General features: G+C 41.1%; 1 protein-coding gene across 2 annotated transcripts in view; it reads right to left on the bottom strand.

Moving 5' to 3' along the window:
• The window catches only part of capzb (capping actin protein of muscle Z-line subunit beta), a 113,064-nt gene extending 94,648 nt beyond the window's left edge, over positions 1–18,416 (bottom strand). For both annotated transcript variants that reach the window (XM_063033521.1, XM_063033522.1), the window contains exon 1: positions 18,261–18,416. In XM_063033521.1, the coding sequence (XP_062889591.1) occupies positions 18,261–18,263 (3 nt within the window). In that variant the 5' untranslated portion in view covers positions 18,264–18,416. The remainder of the gene's footprint in view (positions 1–18,260) is intronic.
• Positions 18,417–19,396: the final 980 nt, after the last annotated feature.

Genomic DNA, 19,396 nt, shown 5'->3' with positions numbered 1-19,396 from the left:
AATTTGGAAGGCACAAGATATATACATCCCAAAGAGGAGGAAGTATTCCAAAGGCAAGATGACACAACTGGGGCTAACAAGAGAAGTCAAAGCCAACGTAAAAGCTAAAGAGAGGCTATATAATAGAGGAAAAATTAATAGGAAGTTAGAGGATTGGGATGCTTTTAAAAACCAACAGAAGGCAACTAAAAAAGTCATAAAGGTAAAGATGGAATATGAAAGTAAGCTAGCCAATAATATTAAAGAGTAAAGAGAGGCAAGAGTGAATATTGGACTGCTGGAAAACAATGCTGGAGCAGTAGTAATGGGGGCCAACAAAAAGGCACATGAACTGAATAAGTACTTTACACTGGTCTTCACTGTAGAACAGTGGTCCCCAAACTCCGGGCCGCAGATCGATACCGGGCCGTGAAGCATGCAGGGGTGCAGTGGTAGCCAGAGCACACCCAGCACATCTTTAAGAAAAAAGCTGAAATAAACAAGCTAATTAATTAGGTGCCACCCAGAAGCCAGTCTTCATTAGAGGAACTGAAGTGGAGAGGGTCAATAACTTTAAATTCTTCGGCATTAAGGATTGACATTTTTCTCTCTCTGAAAAGTGTCAAGAGGATCTGTTCTGGGACCAGCACATAACTGTCATTACAAAGAAAGCACGGCAGCGCCTATACTTTATTAGAAGTTTGTGTACATTCAACATGTCACCTCGATCCTGACAGCCCCGTCTTTTCAGCCTGTTTGGGCTGGCGCTTAAACTGACCAAACAATGGAACAGCCAAAGTCTCCAGCACCCTGGAAAGAGGAGTGAACATCGCGTTGAGCAAGTGAAATCGGCAATCGCCCCTGATCTGGGCCGACATTTATGTGCTAGGTGGCACCTAACTAATTAGCTTATTTATTTCGGCTTTTCTCTTAAAGATGTGCTGGGTGCGCTCCAGCTACTGCTGCACCCCTGCATGCTTTGCAGCCCGAAGGTTGGGGACCACTGCTGTAGAAGACACTCGCAGTAGGGTGCAAGTCCCAGGTGTCAGGGGTCATGAAGTGCATGAAGTTACCATTACTAGATAGAAGGTTCATGGGAAACAAAGGTCTGAAGGTAGATAAGTCACCGGGACCAGATGGTGCACACCCCAGGGTTCTGAAAAAGGTGGCTGAAGAGATTGTGGGGGCATTAATAATGATCTTTCAAGAATCACTAAATTCTGGAATGGTTCCAGACCATAGGAAAATTGCAAATGTCACTCCACTCTTCAAAGGGAGAGAGGCAGAAGAAAGGAAATATAGGCCAGTTAGTCTGACCTCAGTGGTTGGGAAGATGTTGGACTCTATTATTACAGATGAGGTCTCAGGGTACTTGGAGGCACATAATAAAATAGGCTGTGCCCAGCACGGTTTCCTCAAAGGAAAATCTTGCCCAACATATCTGTTGGAATTCTTTGAAGAAATAACAAGCAGGAGAGACAAAGGAGAATCAGTTGTGTATACATGGATTTTCAGAAGGCCTTTGACGAGGTGCCACACACGAGGCTGCTTAACAAGCTACGAGCCCATGGTATTACAGGAAAGATTCTAGCATGGATAAAGAAATGGCTGATTGGCAGGAGACAAAGAGTGGGAATAAAGGGAGCCTTTACTGGTTGGCTGCCAGTGACTAGTGGTGTTCCACAGGGGTCTGTGTTGGGACCAGTGATTTGAATGATGGAACTCATGGCTTTGTTGCAAAGTTTGCAAACAATATGAAGATAGGAGGAGGGCAGGTGCTTCTGAGGAAATAGGGAGGCTACAGAAGGACTTAGATTAAGAGAATGGGCAAAGAAGTGTCAGCTGGAATAAAGTGTTAGGAGGTGTATGGTCATGCACTCTGGTAGAAGAAATGAAAGGGCAGACTACTTACTAAATGAAGAGAAAATAGAAAAAGCTGAGGCACAAAGGGACTTGAGAGTCGTTGTGCAGGATTCCCCAAAGGTTAATTTTCAGGTTGAAGCTGCGGTGAGGAATGTAAATGCAGTGTTAAGAGGACTAGAATATAAAAGCAAAGATGTAATGTTGAAACTTTACAAAGGATTGGTGAGGCCTCATTTGCAGGTATTGTGAGCAGTTTTGGCCCCTTGTCTTATAAAGGATTGCTGAAATTGGAGAGGGTTCAAAGGAGCTTCACAAAAATAATTCCAGGATTGAATGGCTTGTCATAGGAAGAGCATTTGATGGCTCTGGGCCTGTATTCACTAGAATTCAGAAGAATGAGGGGTGACCTCATTGAAAACTATTGTATGGTGGAAGGACTTGATAAAAGTGAATGTGGAGGATGTTTCCTATGGTGGGAGAGTCTAACAACAGAGGACACAGCCTCAGAGTAAAGGGGTGTCTTTTCAGAAAGGAGATGAGGAAGAATTTCTTTAGCCAGAGAGTAGTGAATCTGTGGAATTCTTTGCTACAGGCAGCTGTGAAGGTCAAGTCTTAATGTCTATTTAAGGCACAGGTTGATAGGACTCTTGATTGGTCAGGACATGAAGGGATACAGGGAGCGGAGGCAAGAGATTGGGATTGAGAGGAAAATTGGATTAGCCATAATGAAATGGCAGAGCAGACTTGATGGGCCAATTGGCCTAATTCTGCTCCTGTATCTTATGGTCATCTTTGATAGGTTTCCTGTAGTCACGGCCACCAGAGAAAGCAGAGCCATAGATAAAATCTGTTTAACAACTTGAGCTTTGAAAACTACTGATTTAACAAAATCTCAGAAATGAGTACAATTACTACAGGCAGGATTATTTCTCTCTCTGGAGAATCGTTTGGGGGGGGGAGGGGCAGTTGAGGCATTGGGTGGTGATGGGCAATGCATCCAGAAGCATCTTAAACACTTATAGATCTGAAATGAGGCACAACTGAGAACAGATGCTCAGTTAGATATTGCTGGACATCTTGGGAAACAAGGTGACTAATCCAAAATAACCTAAACACAAGAAATTCTGCTGATGCTGAAAATACAAAGCAACATACACAAAATACTGGAGGATCTCAGCAGGTTAGGCAGCATCACGGAAATGAATAAGCAGTCAACATTTCGGACGGAAACCCTTCTTCAGGACTGGAAAGGAAGGAGAAAGATGCCAGAATAAAAATGGTGGGCGGAGGGGATGGAGGACAAACTAGAAGGTGAAGCCAGGTTGGTTGGGTGGGGGGGGGGAGGGAGATGGAATGAAGTGATAAAGCTGACAGGTGATGTGGTAAAGGGTAAGGCCTGGAGAAAAAAGAATCTGATAGAAGAGGAAAGTGGCCCATGGGAGAAAGGGGGGAAAAAAACACTTCAAGTGGGAGTTCACCACTGAAAGTTGAAAAGTAAAATCTACAACAAACTTCACAGAATTTCTTCAATCAGAGCCCATGGTAACTGCCATATAGAGATAAATTCATGAATTGGAAGAATTTTTTTGCTTATATTGTTGGGACAAAGAATAAATAAAAGAAGGAAAAGTAGATTTACTTCTATGAAATTGTGTGACAGTCATTGTATAATTTTATTAAAGATACTCAAAATTAAAGCTGTTATGGTTTAATTTCACAAATATAAGAAATATCCATCAAACAAAAGCAGATAGCACTATTTGGTGACGTAGTATATTGGTGCATTCTTGCAATTTGAAAATGGGTGCAGATCTGAAATGTGAACACGCTTGCACTCACCACAAATATTAACCACCTGTTGCACATATCCGGTATTTTCTGTTACTGTGTCTGATTTTCCATATCTAGCTTTCTGCATAATGCTCTCGTTATGACTGAAGTACAAAATTCACCAAATATGGCTTACATGAGAAATTCTTATTTTACAGTACAAAGGTCACCTGCCCACAATATTATCTAAGCTATTGGGTGACCATACCCTCCCCTTCCCCCTTTGCCCAAATTGGTGACATTCCTTAAACTTGTATACATTGGCCATGTACATTAAAAATAACACTTCCCTGACCCATAAGTGTAAAACCTTGTGATTTTTGCAATCCAAACAGATCAAGAATATGTAGGTATATTAAAGGGTATGATGGTGGTGTAGTGATTGAGTTACCACACTAAAAATCCAGAGGTCTGGACTGATAATCCCCAGATTCAAATTCAAATATGGAATTTTACTGCATTTTTGTAAAATCCCTCTATCTGGTTCAGATGGCACTGGCCAAGCCTACCCAGCCTGGTCAATGTGAATCCAGACCCACAATACCACCTATTCATAAATACCTTTTAAAAAGGCCTAGCAAGGCATACAATCAAAATAAAACTAAATGGATCACCCAGCATCAACTGAGATACTGAATTCGAACACATTATGGACATTACCAGCCCAGTCGACATTACAAAGTCCTCGTCCCCTATATTACAAAGTCCTCATTTCCTTTATTAGGAGAATTATCCCATAGACTAATGTTGTGTAGTATAATTATCAAGTTAAGTGGGACACAGAAAAAAATCTGGCAGTTCAAAGCTAAAAACTTCAATGAGTTACTATGGGCTATTAAGAGCAGAAACATACCAATGTAATCTGTAATTTCATGACACAACATATCCCTCCCAATGCTATGAAACCAGGCAATGAATGCAGATGCCAAGCCAGAAAAAGCAGTGGGCATACCAAAAATAGTTCCAACTGAGCATGCATTAAAAACATACTTAACAAAGTAACCAATGGATCAGATCAAAACACTGCAGAACTGCAATACCTAGTCATGAATGATGGCGGACCACTAAACAACTAACAGAAAAGCTCCAAGAACATCACCAGTCTTAATAAGGGCAAGGCTAAGTAGGTAAGTGCTAAAGATAAGACTGGAACTTTGGTAACCATAGTTAGCCAGAAGTGTCAAGTGGATAATCAAGCTCAACTTCATTTTGAAGTCCCCACCATCTCAGTTGCAGACCAGCAAGTTTCCGTACGATATCAAGAAACGGCTAAGAAAGACAACGGGATCAGCTGGTATCTCAGCTGACTAAAGATATATGCTTCAGAACTCGCTGTACTTCCAACCGAGCTGCTCCAATATGGTTACAACACTGGCATCTAGCCAATAATCTGGTAAACTGCCTAGATATGTCCTGATCACACAAAACAAATCCAATTTTGTTAATTACTGCCTGGTCTCAGTCTGTTCATTTTAGGCTTCATCAGGACCAGCTGGTGCCAGATCTCACCACAACCTTGCTCTAAACATGGATCAAACAGCAGAATTTCATAAAGTGAGAGTGTTTGCCCTTGACACTAAAAAAACATTTGACTTACTACAGCATCTACCAGCCTTGGTAAAAATGAGGTAATTGGGCATCAAAGATGAAATACACCATTCGTTAGAATTATAAAGGAGGATAGTTGTGATTACTGGAGGTCAATCATCCCAGCTTCAGGACATCACCATAGAACTTAGTGAAAGCAAAATTCTAGTCCCAATCATTTTCAACTGCTTCATCTACCACCTTCCTGATTGGAAGTGCAAATTCTCACTAATGACTGCACAAAATTCTATTCACAACTCATTTATTGCTGTATGCAGCAAGAGCAAGACAACATTCAGATGAGGCAATAGGTAGCCAGTAACATTCACATCACAAAGATACCAATTCACACAGAAGTTCAAGTTTAATTGTCATTCAACCATACACATGAATACAGTATTGCTCCTGGACCAAAGTGCAAACAGTAGTTACAACAGAAACATAGAAAACCTACAGCTCAATACAGGCCCTTCGGCCCACAAAGCTGTGCCAAACATGTCCATACTTTAGAAGTTACCTAAGATTACCCATAGCCCTCTTTTTCTAAGCTCCATGTACCTATCCAGGAGTCTCTTAAAAGACCCTATCGTATCCGCGTCCACCACCATCACCAGCAGCCCATTCCATGCACTCACCACTCTCTGTAAAAAACATACCCCGGACATCTCCTCTGTACCTACTTCCAAGCACCTTAAAAATGTACCCTCTCGTGCTAGCCATTTCAGCCCTGGGAAAAAACCTCTGACTAGCCAGACGGCCAATGCCTCTCATCACCTTATATACCTCTATCAGGTCACCTCTCATCCTTCGTTGCTCCAAGGAGAAAAGGCCGAGTTCACTCAATCTATTCTCATAAGGCATACTCCCTAATCCAGGCAACATCTTTGTAAATCTCTTCTGCACCCTTTCTATGGTTTCCACATCTTTCCTGTAGTGAGGTGACCAGAACTGAGCACAGTACTCCAAGTGGGGTCTGACCAGGGTCCTATATAGCTGCAACATTACCTCTCAGCTCTTAAACTCAATCCCACGATTGATGAAGGCCACTGTATGCCTTCTTAACCACAGAGTCAACCTGCACAGCAGCTTTGAGTGTCCTATGGACTCAGACCCCAACATCCCTCTGATCCTCCACACTGCCAAGAGTCATACTATTAATGCTATATTCTGCCATCATATTTGACCTACCAAAATGAACCACCTCACACTTATCTGGGTTGAATTCCATCTGCCACTTCTCAGCCCAGTTTTGCATCCTATCAATGTCCCGCCATAACCTCCAACAGCCCTCCACAATATCCACAACATCCCCAACCTTTGTGTCATCAGCAAATTTACTAATAGCAGAAAGCATAGTCACAAAAAAATAAGAGAGAGAGAGAGAGAGAGAGAGAGAGAGAGAGAGAGAGAGAGAGAGAGGGAGAGAGAGAGAGAGAGAGAGAGAGGGAGAGAGAGAGAGGGAGAGAGAGAGAGACAGAGAGAGAGAGGAAAAAAAGGATGGTCCAGCAGACCTCATCACACGCTAGTGCAGCGACAGATGAACACAATGCAACTTAACAAACACTGGAGAGCAGCACCAATGGAAGCAGCCAGCTCCCAACCCAGCACAGAGTCCAGCTCTCCCTCACACCAGCTCCAGCTTCTCCTTCTCTGGGCGGCTGCAACAGGCAACTCCACAGTGCATGAGCGCCTGGCCCACACAACAAGAGGCCACACATCTCCTTGCCATCAGTTTCGCCAATGAACTAGTGAATGGGACTTGCAGTATTCTACATTACCGATGTCCAATACTGGTTATTCTTCACAGTCAATGGCATTACTATTGTCAGTCAGTTTGTGTCTGCATGTACATCTGTGAGCTTAACCATGTGGGGGATAGAACTGTATATCACCATTGATCAGAAATTCCCTTGAACCAGCCACACCAAAACTGTAGCTACAAGATCTCATCCTGCAACTGACAACTGACACCTGGAAGCCATCTGCACATTAGGAACATGATGGAATTTCCTTAACAAGTACAATACAGAATAAAGGAGCAGAAAGATTATGGTACAAAGATAGGTTTGGCTACAGCTAGATACTGTGGAATTCCAGTCACAACAGTCTAAAAAGGATTTGAACGGATTGGGACGGGTGCAAAGGATTTCTGAGGACATTGCCTTGGAAGAACCACTTTAGCTATCAAGTTATTTGAGGTAAACATAATGAAGCATACAAGTGGGATAAGTAATGAGAAACATTTCTCATACTATAAAAGGTCTAGATGGGATAGAGTTTGTTAAATGTGGTCCAGAACATACCCGTAATCAGTAAAAAGTAGTCTCAACAAGAGAGTAAATGAGACAGGGCAGGTGACAGAAGGGAACATTTTGTACCTAGTGATCATAATGTCATTAGTTTCAAGGTAAGTATGGAACAGCTTACGTCTGGTGCTTGGATTGAAATTCTAAATTAGAGAGAGGCCAAATTTGATGGTATCAGAAAGGATCTGGCAAGTGTGGATAAGGACAGGATGTTTTCTGGCAAAAGTATACTTGGTAAGTGGAAGGCTTTCAAAAGTGAAATATTGAGAGTACAGTAACAAGAGAAAATTTGCAGATGCTGGAAATCTAAGCAACACACACAAAGCAATGGAGAAACTCAGCAAGCCAGGCATTATCTATGGAAAAAGAGTACAGTCAACGTTTCGGGGAACACTGAGTCTTGGTCCTGCTGAATAGTCTTGGTCCAAAATGTCAACTGTATTTTTTTCCATCGACGCTGCCTGGCCTGCTAGGTTCCTCCAGTGTTTTGTGTGTGCTGTTTATTGACAGTACAAAGCTTGTATGCGGTTGTCAGAATAAAATGTAAGGATAACAGGTTTAAGGAATCTTGGTTTAAGAGATATTGAAGTCCTGGTTAAGAAAATAAAAGGTGCAAAGCAGGTATAGGCAGGTAGGAACAAATGAAGTAGTTGAGTATAAAAAAATGCAAGAGTGCACTTAAAAAAATCAGGAGGACTAAAAGGCGGCAGGAAATTGCTCTAGCAGACAAATTGAAGGAGAATCCTGGGGGCGTCTACAGATATGTTGAAAGCAAAAGGATTGCAAGGGACAAATTTGGTCCTCTGGAAGATCAGAATGGTAATCTATGCATAGAGCCAAAAGAGATGGGAGGACATTTTCAATGAATTTTTTTTGCATATGTGTTTACTCAGGGAATGGACACGGGGGTCTAAAGCAGTGAAGCAAAGCTAGATATTTAAATCATCCTTAGCAATAGGTGAAGTACCAAATGGATGAAGGATAGTTAATGTAGTTCCTCTGTTTAAGAAAAGCTCTAAGAAAAGAAAACAGGAAATTATAGGCCAGTGAGCCTGACCTCACTAGTGGTAAAGTTAATGGAAGGTATTCAAAGGGACCGGATATAGCAGTATATGGATAGACAGGGACTGGTTAGGGATAGTCAGTATGGCTTTGTGCATGGTAGGTTGTGTCTAACCAATCTTACAGAGTTTATTGAGGAAATTACCAGGAAAGTTGATGAAGGCAAGGCAATGGACATTGTCTACCTGGACTTCATCAAGGCACTTGACAAGGTCCTGCATGGCAGATTGGTCAGGAAGGTTCAGTCATTTGACATTTGAGATTATGTGATAAATTGGGAGGACCAACGAGAATAGGTCTTACACAGTGAGTGATAGGGCAGAGGAATGTGGTAGAACAAAGGGATCTGGAAAAACAGGTCCATAATTTATTGAAAGTGGCATCACAGATAGATAGGGTTATAAAGAAAGCTATTAGTACATTGGCCTTCACAGAACATTGAGAACAGGAGTCGGGATGTTATGTTGAAGTTGTACAAGACTTTGCTGAGGCCTAAATTGGAGTATTGGGTACAGTTTTGGTCACCTACCTATAGGAAAGATGTCAATAAGATTGAGGAAAGATGTCAATAAGATCGAGGATATTTCCTATGGCGGGAGACTGTACGTTGCTGGGACTGGAGGATCTCAGTTATAAAGAAAAATTGAAATGGTTAGAACTTTATTCCCTATAACGTAGAAGGCTGAGGGCATACAAAATTATGAGGGATATAGAGAGGGTAAGTACAAGCAGGCTTTTTCCCGAGGTTGGGTGAGACTACAACTAGAGGTCATGGGTTAAGAATGAAGGGTGAAATGCTTAAGGGGAACAGAGGAGAAACTTCTTCACTCAGAGGGCGGAACGAGCTGCCACTCCAAGTGGTGGATGTGAGCTCAATTTCAATGCTTAAGAAAAGTTTGGATTGGAGGAGTATGGAGGGCTATGATCCTGGTACTGGTCAATAGCACTAGGCAGTTTAAATAGTTTGGCATGGACTAGGTGGGCCAAAGGGCCTGTTTCTGTGTTGTAGTATTCTATGACTCTAAGAGGTGTCAAAGGCCACTAGGTACAGATTTTAGGTAAGGGGTAGGAGATTTACTGGGTATTTAATGAAATAATGTTTTCCTGTACAAGTTGCATAAAATCTGCAATGCACTCACTACATTATTTCAGGCCGAGACCCTTCATTAGTCAGTATTAATAATTCTGATTCTGGGCCAACAGTTGGTTGATAAATCAATTAAAGTCAAAAAAGACACCTTTCTAAAAAAAAGTGAACCAAGAGATGATTGAAACAAATTATTTAAAAACTTAACACAGTAACTAAACATGGTGCAAAATGCTTTTGCATAATATCACATATTCCTAATAAACTCCAGATAATTTAACTGTATTCATTTTTAAATGAGACAAATGCTAAAAATATGAAAATAAAATATTACAATAAATACAGAATAAATTCTTGAAAGTTACAACCCTTCAAAATATACTTTCCCCAACTTTAAATGCAGGCACATTAAAGCATTCTAGAAGGATGCACCATTATACCTTTTTCCTGAGGTTTACCATCTGCGCCGAATAAACTGATTTGCTTTGCATCCACCTTATTTCTACGAAACAACTCCAGTTATTTTCTTGCCTGGATACTTGAAGCCCTTTAGCTTTCTAACAAAATATGTGTTATGTAATTAAGATCAAGTAACATTAAAGCATGACCAGCACCCAAAAACTGATAGATAAGTGTTAATGATGTCATTGAAACAATGATCATGTTAACATGAAAGGTAGACAAGATTTTTAAAAAGTTATCACCTATATACACCAAATTTATATCCACTTCTGCTTTCACAATTAAATTGTTGCCTCCCAGCATATCACCCACATAAGCAGATTCATCAATTATTTCAGCCTTCTACCAACAGGTTTATATACTGCTCAACACATGGACTCAACTACATCCATGTAGTAGTATTAAGTGGCAACATCAATCAGAATTGAAGAACATTTTTCTTCCAGAAAATATAGTATTAGAGTATATGAATTGCTAGGCTAAAAGAAAACAGGGTCTACCCACTTTTACCCTCTCCCATCATAGTAGTCTATATTATACAAAAATAAAGGGCTGACTGACAAATCAAAAGACTTCAAAAGATCCAGGTAGAAGGTAAGAATATTGCTAATGATGTTAAGTTTTAAAAATTACAATACAAACCAACTTGTTACACTATATTTAGGTTTTCACTCCATTAAAATACAATGCATGAAGTAATCTCAGGTAATTACAAATTATGCTCGCGTAGCAGCCTTGAAAATAAAATAAAATCATTTTTGTATCAGACTTTTCCTGCTCTAAATGCAAATTCGCTTGGTTTAATACTAAATATTCTGCCATGGTTACCACGCAAATATGGTTAATTAATTAATGATTCAATAGGAACACAAAATATGTAATTCCTTTAATAATCTATACACCCTCTGCATCTACTCTCCACAACTTCCTCCATCTTCAACAGAATCCAACACCAAAACCAAATAATCTTTGCCCCCGTGCCCCATCCCAAACTCTCCCACTTTCTGCGGGGATTTCTCCCTCTGTCATTCCCTTATACATTCATCCCTCCACACATATCCTTGCAAACGTCAGAAGTGCTATACCTCCTCCCTCAACTCCATTTAGGGCCAAAGCAATCCTTCCACGTGAGTCAACAGCGAAATCTGTTGGGGTCGTCTATTGTATCTGGTGCTCCCAAATGTGGTCTCCTCTATACTGATGAAACCCGATGTAAATTGGGGGAACTCCTTTGTCAAGCACCTCCTCTCCATCCCCTCCAAAAGTAGAATTTCCCAGTGGCCAACCATTTTAATTCCTATCCCATTCCTGTTCCGACATGTTGGTCCATGGGCTCCTCTTCTGCCACAATGAAGCCACTCTCAGGGTGGAGGATACAACACCTCATATTCCATCTGGGTAGCCTCCTACCTGATGGCATGAACAGCGATTTCTCCCTCCAGTAATTTTTTTTCCTTTTGATTTTTTCTTTTCCCTTACCCCTTCCCTCTTTATCTAATCCCCAACCTGGCCCTTACAGCTTCTCCTCACCTGCCTATCACCTCGCCCTGATGCCCCTCCTTCTTCCTTTTGTCCCATAGTCCACTCCCCTCTATCAGATTCCTTCTTCTCTAACCCATTACCTTTCCCACTCACTTGGCTTGACCTATTACCTTCTAGCTTGCCCGTTTTCCTTCCTCATCCAGTCGAAACATTGACTGTTTATTCATTTCCATCTATGCTGTCTGACCTGCTGAGTTTCTCCAGCATTCTGTGTGTTGCTCTGGACATCCAGCTTCTGTAGAATCTATAGGAAGAGGTACAGTCAACGTTTCAGGCTGAGACCCTTCGACAGTCCTGACGAAGGGTCTCAGCCCGAAACGTCGACTGTACCTCTTCCTATAGATGCTGCCTGGCCTGCTGCATTCACCAGCAACTTTGATGTATGTTGCTTGAATTTCCAGCATCTGCAGATTTCCTCGTGTTTCTGCAGAATCTCTTGTTTCTGTAATTTCTTATACAGCATGTAAGCATCTATTAAATGCTTGACTAAATTAGGGTGGCCTTCTAAGAACTGCAGCATAAATGTTTTTAAAAAATCTAAACATACATCAAGGCATATGTAACAGCTGACTTACACCCAAACTACCATTCATCCTGTAACAATATCTCAAAATTAGCAACTCAGAATGCAGAAAATTGAATGATCTTACGACCAAGAAAGGCTGTGTGGTAGATTCAGCTTCCATACACACTTTGCTCCTTTTACCTGTTTTTACTGAACTCTAAGAGTAAATGGGGATTTTTAATTGCACCTGAGATGCAACTTTATAATATGTTTATACCCATAAATAAACTGTTTTCTGTCGAAATAAAGCAAAAATGCCTTCTTAAGAACTCTAGCTCCTGTTCCCTTGCCCAACTCACAATTCCACCCTTACATTGGAAACATCATCAGAAATGCAAGGAATAACACAGCAGAATCTGCTTGCTGTCATTCCTCCGCAATGCTGGATTCTAAAACAAAAGTTTGCAGAGCAACAAGTTGATATTTAAACCTTAGATCATTATCTATAGCTATTTGCTACCCTGGGACAGAACTAAATAGCATGTCTTGTTTGTATCAAGTTCAATGTAAATGATTAGGTAGTCAATAATTTTTGTTATGAAATTTACTAAGAACATTTTTACACATGTCAGAAGAGATACAACTACTAAACTTTCCAAAACTACCTTGAATGTTTCTTTTGTCACAACTGTCAAAACAAAAAAATGCTATAAATATCGTTATCTCTTTAATTGCAAAGACTATCCAAGCAAATAATGAAAATCAGCAGGGAATCTAGAATTTCAAACTGTAACCAGCAAAGTACAAGGTGAAATAAGTTTAGTCATTTTTCTTGATCTGAGTGGTTACTTATAACACATAACAAATAATCATATAAGTCAATCTCCACATGCCTTGATAAAAATAAAAGGCAGGTAACTGAGAATGTTATTTTAGAGATATTGGTGCCCTTACAGGAATAGGAATAGTATACTGCAGAAATTACATTAAACCCTTACATTAAGAAATGGCCATCAAGAGAAAATCTTTCTCCCCTCTCCTCCTCTGAAACAAGTATTTTTCATCATTTTAAAACAAGACCAAACAAGTATAAGGGAACATTAAGTGTTACTCATCTTAACAATTAGCTAGTGGAAGCAAAGCGAACAAAGGAGTAATCCTGAACACACCAAAAGCAAGCCTTTTCTTGAGTATTATAAGAAACCAGACATTTTTAAGGGGACAGTTAAAAGGGAATTTTAAAAACATACAAGAATTAACACAGCTATTGTGTCCTCCAGCTACAGATGGTCTCAACCTCAGACATCAAATACACTTTCTTTAGGACCGCTAGAAAGTAACAAGACACAGGGGCAATGTACGAGGGGTGATTGATAACTTTGTGGCCTAAGGTAGAAGGAGTCAATTTTAGAAAACCTCGCACACTTATTTTCAAAATAGTCCCTTCCTCCAGCGGTTGTTGAGCATACTGATCCCTTCTTTGTAGAAGTGGTCCACAGCAGGGGTGACTGATAAGTTCATGGCCAAAGGTAGAAGGAGATGAGTTATTAACTTCAAACTTTCTGCACTATAACTCAAAGAGTTGAACTGCACGTGCATGTAATGAGAGCATCTTGAACCTCCAGGTGGTCCACAGCAGGGGTGATTGATAAGTTTATGGCCTTGGTAGAAAGAGATGAGTTATACAGCTCTTGTTACATGCATGTGCAGTTCAACTCTGAGTGAAAATGCAGAAAGTTTGAAGCTAATAACTCACCTCCTTCTACCTTAGGCCACAAACTTATCAATCGCCCCTGCTGTGGACCACTTTTTGGAGGTCCAAGACACCGACTTCTACAAAGAAGGGATCCGTATGCTCCACGACCACTGGACTAAGTGTGTAAATGTAGGAAAAATAAATGTGCTAAGTTTTCTGAAATTGACTCGTTGTACCTTAGGCCACGAACTTATCAATCACCCCTTGTACGTGGGCAACCATTATCACCAATCCAATTTACCTTGTCAATATAGGCCAGGTTGACAATTCACAGGCTAAGTCCAGGAAAAACTCTGCAAGCAGATCATCTGCATGGAATTATGGCATTAAAAATTGAAGAGCATTTAATTTTCTAGTGGAAGCCCTTTACTCGGTGAAAATGTGGAAGGCTGAATCGCCTCATCTTCAGAATTGCATACCACATTAAAAATAAACTGAAGTAATTGAGCAAAGGAAAAATTGAGACTTAAATGCATTCTTAAACAAAATACATCTAATTAAAAAAAACAAATATGAAATGCTCAAGCTTAGCATTAGTCATGTTACTACAGTACGTCAGCACTCTTGCCTCACATAAATATGGAGACAAATCCCCATTTCAGGCATATCATCCAGACAGATACTAAACTATTACACTGTACCATACTATTGTAAGCACAATATTGTAGACAAAATTAAATTAAATCATGGCTCTATCTGCTCAAGTGAATGCAAGAAACTATGATACATTTTGTTTGGACGATGAATGGGGAATTTTGGGATAGATCATTGCTCCGCACATTGTGTTTGCTGGGCTCCCTGAATAACAACGGACCAGACTTCAAGACTAATCAGGATGTCACAAGCATATTAATACTCTTTACCCCTCCCCCACCCTCTAATTTGCTCATTTAAATCTGAAGTAAATATAACTTTTTTGGTTTTGCACAGCAAATACCTGGGCAACTGAATGAGTAGGCTTAACTGGTTAAGTAGGTTTAGGCAAGGAACGTTAGAATATTAATGTTTCACAAACTGAAAGCAAGCCTGTGTAAGGAATAGAACTGAAAAATCCAAAATTAGAGGACAACAGGTATCACACTGCGTTCCATGGCACAAGGAATAAGTTGGACACAAACTCGAGTGTTTAACACTATTACATTTGTAGAGGGTACAATATGGAGAACTATCAGATGACCAATGGAACAGTCAAGTCTTTGGATAATAAAGGCATGAAGGAGCATTCCAGTTAACAGTGCAAATTCAGGTCTAGACAGGTAATGTTAACAAAAACACACGTTGCCCCAAGTTGTTCAGAAGTGTTAAATATGACAGCAAGTTTGCAAACAGTCTGATTCTGCTCCACGCATCAAAGTTGCTGGTGAACGCAGCAGGCCAGGCAGCATCTCTAGGAAGAGGTACAGTCGAGGTTTTGGGCCGAGACCCTTCATCAGGACTAACTGAAAGAAGAGCTAGTAAGCGATTTGAAAGGGGGAGGGGAGGGTTAGATCCAAAATGATAGGAGAAGACAGGAGGGGGAGGGATGGAGCCAAGAGCTGGACAGTTGATTGGCAAAAGAGATATGAGAGGATCATGGGACAGGAGGCTCAGGGAGAAGGAAAAGGGGGAGGGGGGAAAACCCAGAGAATGGGCAAGGGGTATAGTGAGAGGGACAGAGGGAGAAAAAGGAGAGAGAGAAAAAGAATGTGTATATAAATAAATAACAGATGGGGTACAAGGGGGAAGTGGGGCATTAGCGGAAGTTTGAGAAGTCAATGTTCATGCCATCAGGTTGGAGGCTACCCATACGGAATATAAGGTGTTGTTCCTCCAACCTGAGTGTGGCTTCATCTTTACAGTAGAGGAGGTGTGGATAGACATATCAGAATGGGAATGGGACATGGAATTAAAATGTGTGGCCACTGGGAGATCCTGCTTTCTCTGGCGGACAGACCTGCTGCATTCACCAGCAACTTTGATGTATATTGCTTGAATTTCCAGCATCTGCAGAATTCCTCGTGTTTGATTCTGCTCCAGATGGTTTCCAAGAAAAAAAGGATCAAGTTGATGGGTAATTTGTAAAAAACACCAATGACAAAGCCTTCGATGGGTAGTTTGTGAAAGACCAATGACAAAGCCTTCGATCTTCCTCATATTCAACATAAGGAAACTTCTGCTCATCCAGGATTGGATGTTGAATAAACTGTTCTGTCATGGTAGGGTTAGAAGATGTGATTGTGAAGTGTTGGCATCATACAAATGGAAAATGATCCTGAGCTTTATATGAAGGAATCAAGAACAGACCTTTTGAAGACACTATACGTCCAATAACAAAGAAACCACTAGAGGTGAATTTCTTGGCACAACTTGAAAAACAGGAATAGAACAAGACACAGATGATTCCTTTTACCCTGACAAATGTGAAGAACTGGAAGAAGAAAATGTTGCTGATTAAGTCAAAGGATGTAAACTAGTTCAGAAAGAAAAGGAGGGAAAGACTTCCTTTCCATTAATAAATTCGACAACTGCAGAGGCAAAATATTTGGAGTGATTTCTTTGTTACAATTGTCCAGGGTACTGGTGAATAGAGTTGTGTGTAGTTTTGGTTTCCCTTACCCAAGTATAAGCATAGAAGTTGGTCCAAAGGAGATTTGCCAGTCTAATTCCTGAGGTGAGTAGAATGTTCAACCAACAGGCTTAACCATTTTAATCTAAATTCATTAACGCTCAGAAGAATGAGGAAAGAACCAAATGAAATACATAAGTCTTCAAGGGCATAATGAGGTAGATGTCAAACGTTTTCAAGAATGGGAGAGTCTTAAATGAAAGGACAAAGTTACAATATAATGAGCAATCATTTAAAACTGCGCCACACAGTAATTCACCACTCCCACAGAGTAGTGAAACTTTGGAATTCCTTGCCTCAGTATTTATGAAGGCAAATTCACTGGAAGTATTTAAAATGGAGTAGATACTTAACTGCATTTGCAAAAACAGGAACTAAAAGGAAATGTTGAGGTAGTCAGCAGTTTAGTAGGACTAAATAGGCAGAGGACCACGTAAGTAAACTGAGTTTGGAAAATGACAACTAAGAGATTGGAGAGCCATTGAAAGGGTGAAAGTCTGAGAACAGGGGAAAACCTTACAAGAGATTGGCCCATGGACTTGAGAAAAGATCATAGAAGCAGAGGCAACTAATTAGATAGTTGCACATAATAACAAGGCTCCACACAGTTGGTTTTTGTACACAGTTATGCAGCATAAACACAGGCCCATTGGCCCAACCTGGCCATGCTGACATGAAAAAGAAACCAGAAAAGAGCTACTTAAAGCAGTTTTCAATTGAGAAAGATAGTCTATAGTTATCTTTCAATCTTAGGATAACCAAGGAATAGCTTGTAATTTTGGTAAATGAGAACCATAATAGAATGGGAAGGTGGCAACTTTGACTTCATCTTGGACGAAAAGCAATGCTCTGGTATTCAAATACCAAAGAAAAACATTGTTATTTCAAGAGCTACATGGAGTTTCAATTTGATTCCATGAAAGTTGCAAACTAACCTTAGCGTTTAATTATCATTTTATTAAGCACTCAAATCTTCACCCCTCCTGTTTGACAACCAAGGAAATCCATACAAATGCCCTGCAAGTACCCAAAATAGCACTCATCCTTTGCAAAGTTACATTTCTAGATGACACAATGGGAAGATCTGAGATCACAATGAGCTGACATCAGAAAATAATACAACTGCCTTTAGTGAGTACCTAGAAAACACTGAGGTCACAGTTGAAACAATAATTTACACCTTCAACAAAATTTGATTTTTGAACAGACCAGCAAAACTAAAGTGTGACACATGCAGACAGGTTGTGACAGTTCCAGGAACTAAAGCAGTCACCAACAGCTCTCACCCCACACTCAGATGGTGTGAATGAGGAACAGTTTTTGGCAGGAAGTTTGCCTCCACTTTTAGAGGGAGGTTCAATGCAGAGGGAGGATACTTTACCACACTCCTACCAAATTTAGGAGCTCTTAAGGGGGGCACGCTGAGGGGCCGTCACCTTAAGAGAAGGGACGGGGGGGTGGTGAGGGAGATGCTACGATGGTGGTGGCGTGAAGGGGCGGAGAGGACAGCCCGGGCCGGGCGACTCTTCCTTTCCACCGTTTCCGCTCTTCCTCTCTCTCTCACACTCACACCCCGAGCACTGCTCCTCCGGCTCGCCGCTCTCCGGGCCGGGCAGTCAAAGGGCTCCGCTTTCCGCCGGAGACCGGGCACCACGCCGCGCCACACCAGTACTCACCATGGCGACGGTTGGCGGTGATTCGGCAGAAGCAGCGGCGGCGACTGTCTCGCGGACGGTTCCTTCCTCGGGCCCGAGTGATCATCCGGGTCACGCAGGCAACCCTGCGCTTAACCAATCAGCGCCCGAATCTCCAGCTTGCCCAAGTATGGTCCTTGTAATGCGGAAGTAGCGGTTCAGTGAATACACACTCACTGCTGCAGTGTAAATATGCTCCCTGCTTCTATATTGTAACAGATGGACACACCTAGCAGTCTAAAGTAGTTCCTTTTAATACAGCAAATGCACAAATTAACAGTACAATTTCGATTATTCATCCTCTGTTGCACTCTGTAAATTCCTCTTTTAATGTAAATTACCCCCAATCATACTGTAAACATGCTAAGAAACTGAATGTTCTCTCTAACACTGTAAACATGCTCCCTGTTACAGTATAAATATGCTTCACATTAGACGAAACATAATCCTCATTGCATTGTGAGTGCGTACACACAATTCTTGACATAAGAAAAACTAGATATGACACTGAACCAACTATGATACAGTGCACAATCTCCTTTACACTGTATCTTACCTTGATCCCTCATATTTCTTTTCCTTCGGAAATCCCTTAGTATTGAAGGTGACCCGATCCCACTCCACTTTAGTAGGTTCCGAGACAGTTAAGGAGGCCATTGTGGGAACTTAGCTACATTCGGGCTAGGTACCATGTAGGTAGATAGTTCGTGAGGTGATGTGCATCTTTTACCACTTACACAAAACTTCTGTGTGCTCCTGAATGAGGATAAGATTCTCAATATCATGCCAAGTTTTCCTTCTCCACCTTGATGTGATTCCCAGGAGTCAATAAGAATGTTGCATTTCTCGAAGGAGGCTTTGTTCACGTCCTTAATTTTTCTTCCTTCATCTGACAGATCTCTGAATAGATTGTCTGTTTCAGGGGTCTGGTATCAGACATGCGAATGACTGGATCCACGCAATTTAGCTGATTGAGTACAACCAGGCTTCAATGCAGGGAATGTTAGACCATAAGACGTAGGAGCAGCATTAGGCTATTCAGCCCATTGAGTCTTCTCCACCACTCAATCATAGCTCAAACCCGTTCTCCTGCCTTCTCCCTGTAACCTTTGATGCCC

This window comes from Mobula hypostoma, chromosome 25 (assembly GCF_963921235.1).
Source record: "Mobula hypostoma chromosome 25, sMobHyp1.1, whole genome shotgun sequence".
In the NCBI taxonomy this organism is placed as follows: Eukaryota; Metazoa; Chordata; class Chondrichthyes; order Myliobatiformes; family Myliobatidae; genus Mobula; species Mobula hypostoma.
The sequence above is the reverse complement of the archived record's forward strand: the minus strand, read 5'-3'. Positions and strand labels throughout refer to the sequence as shown.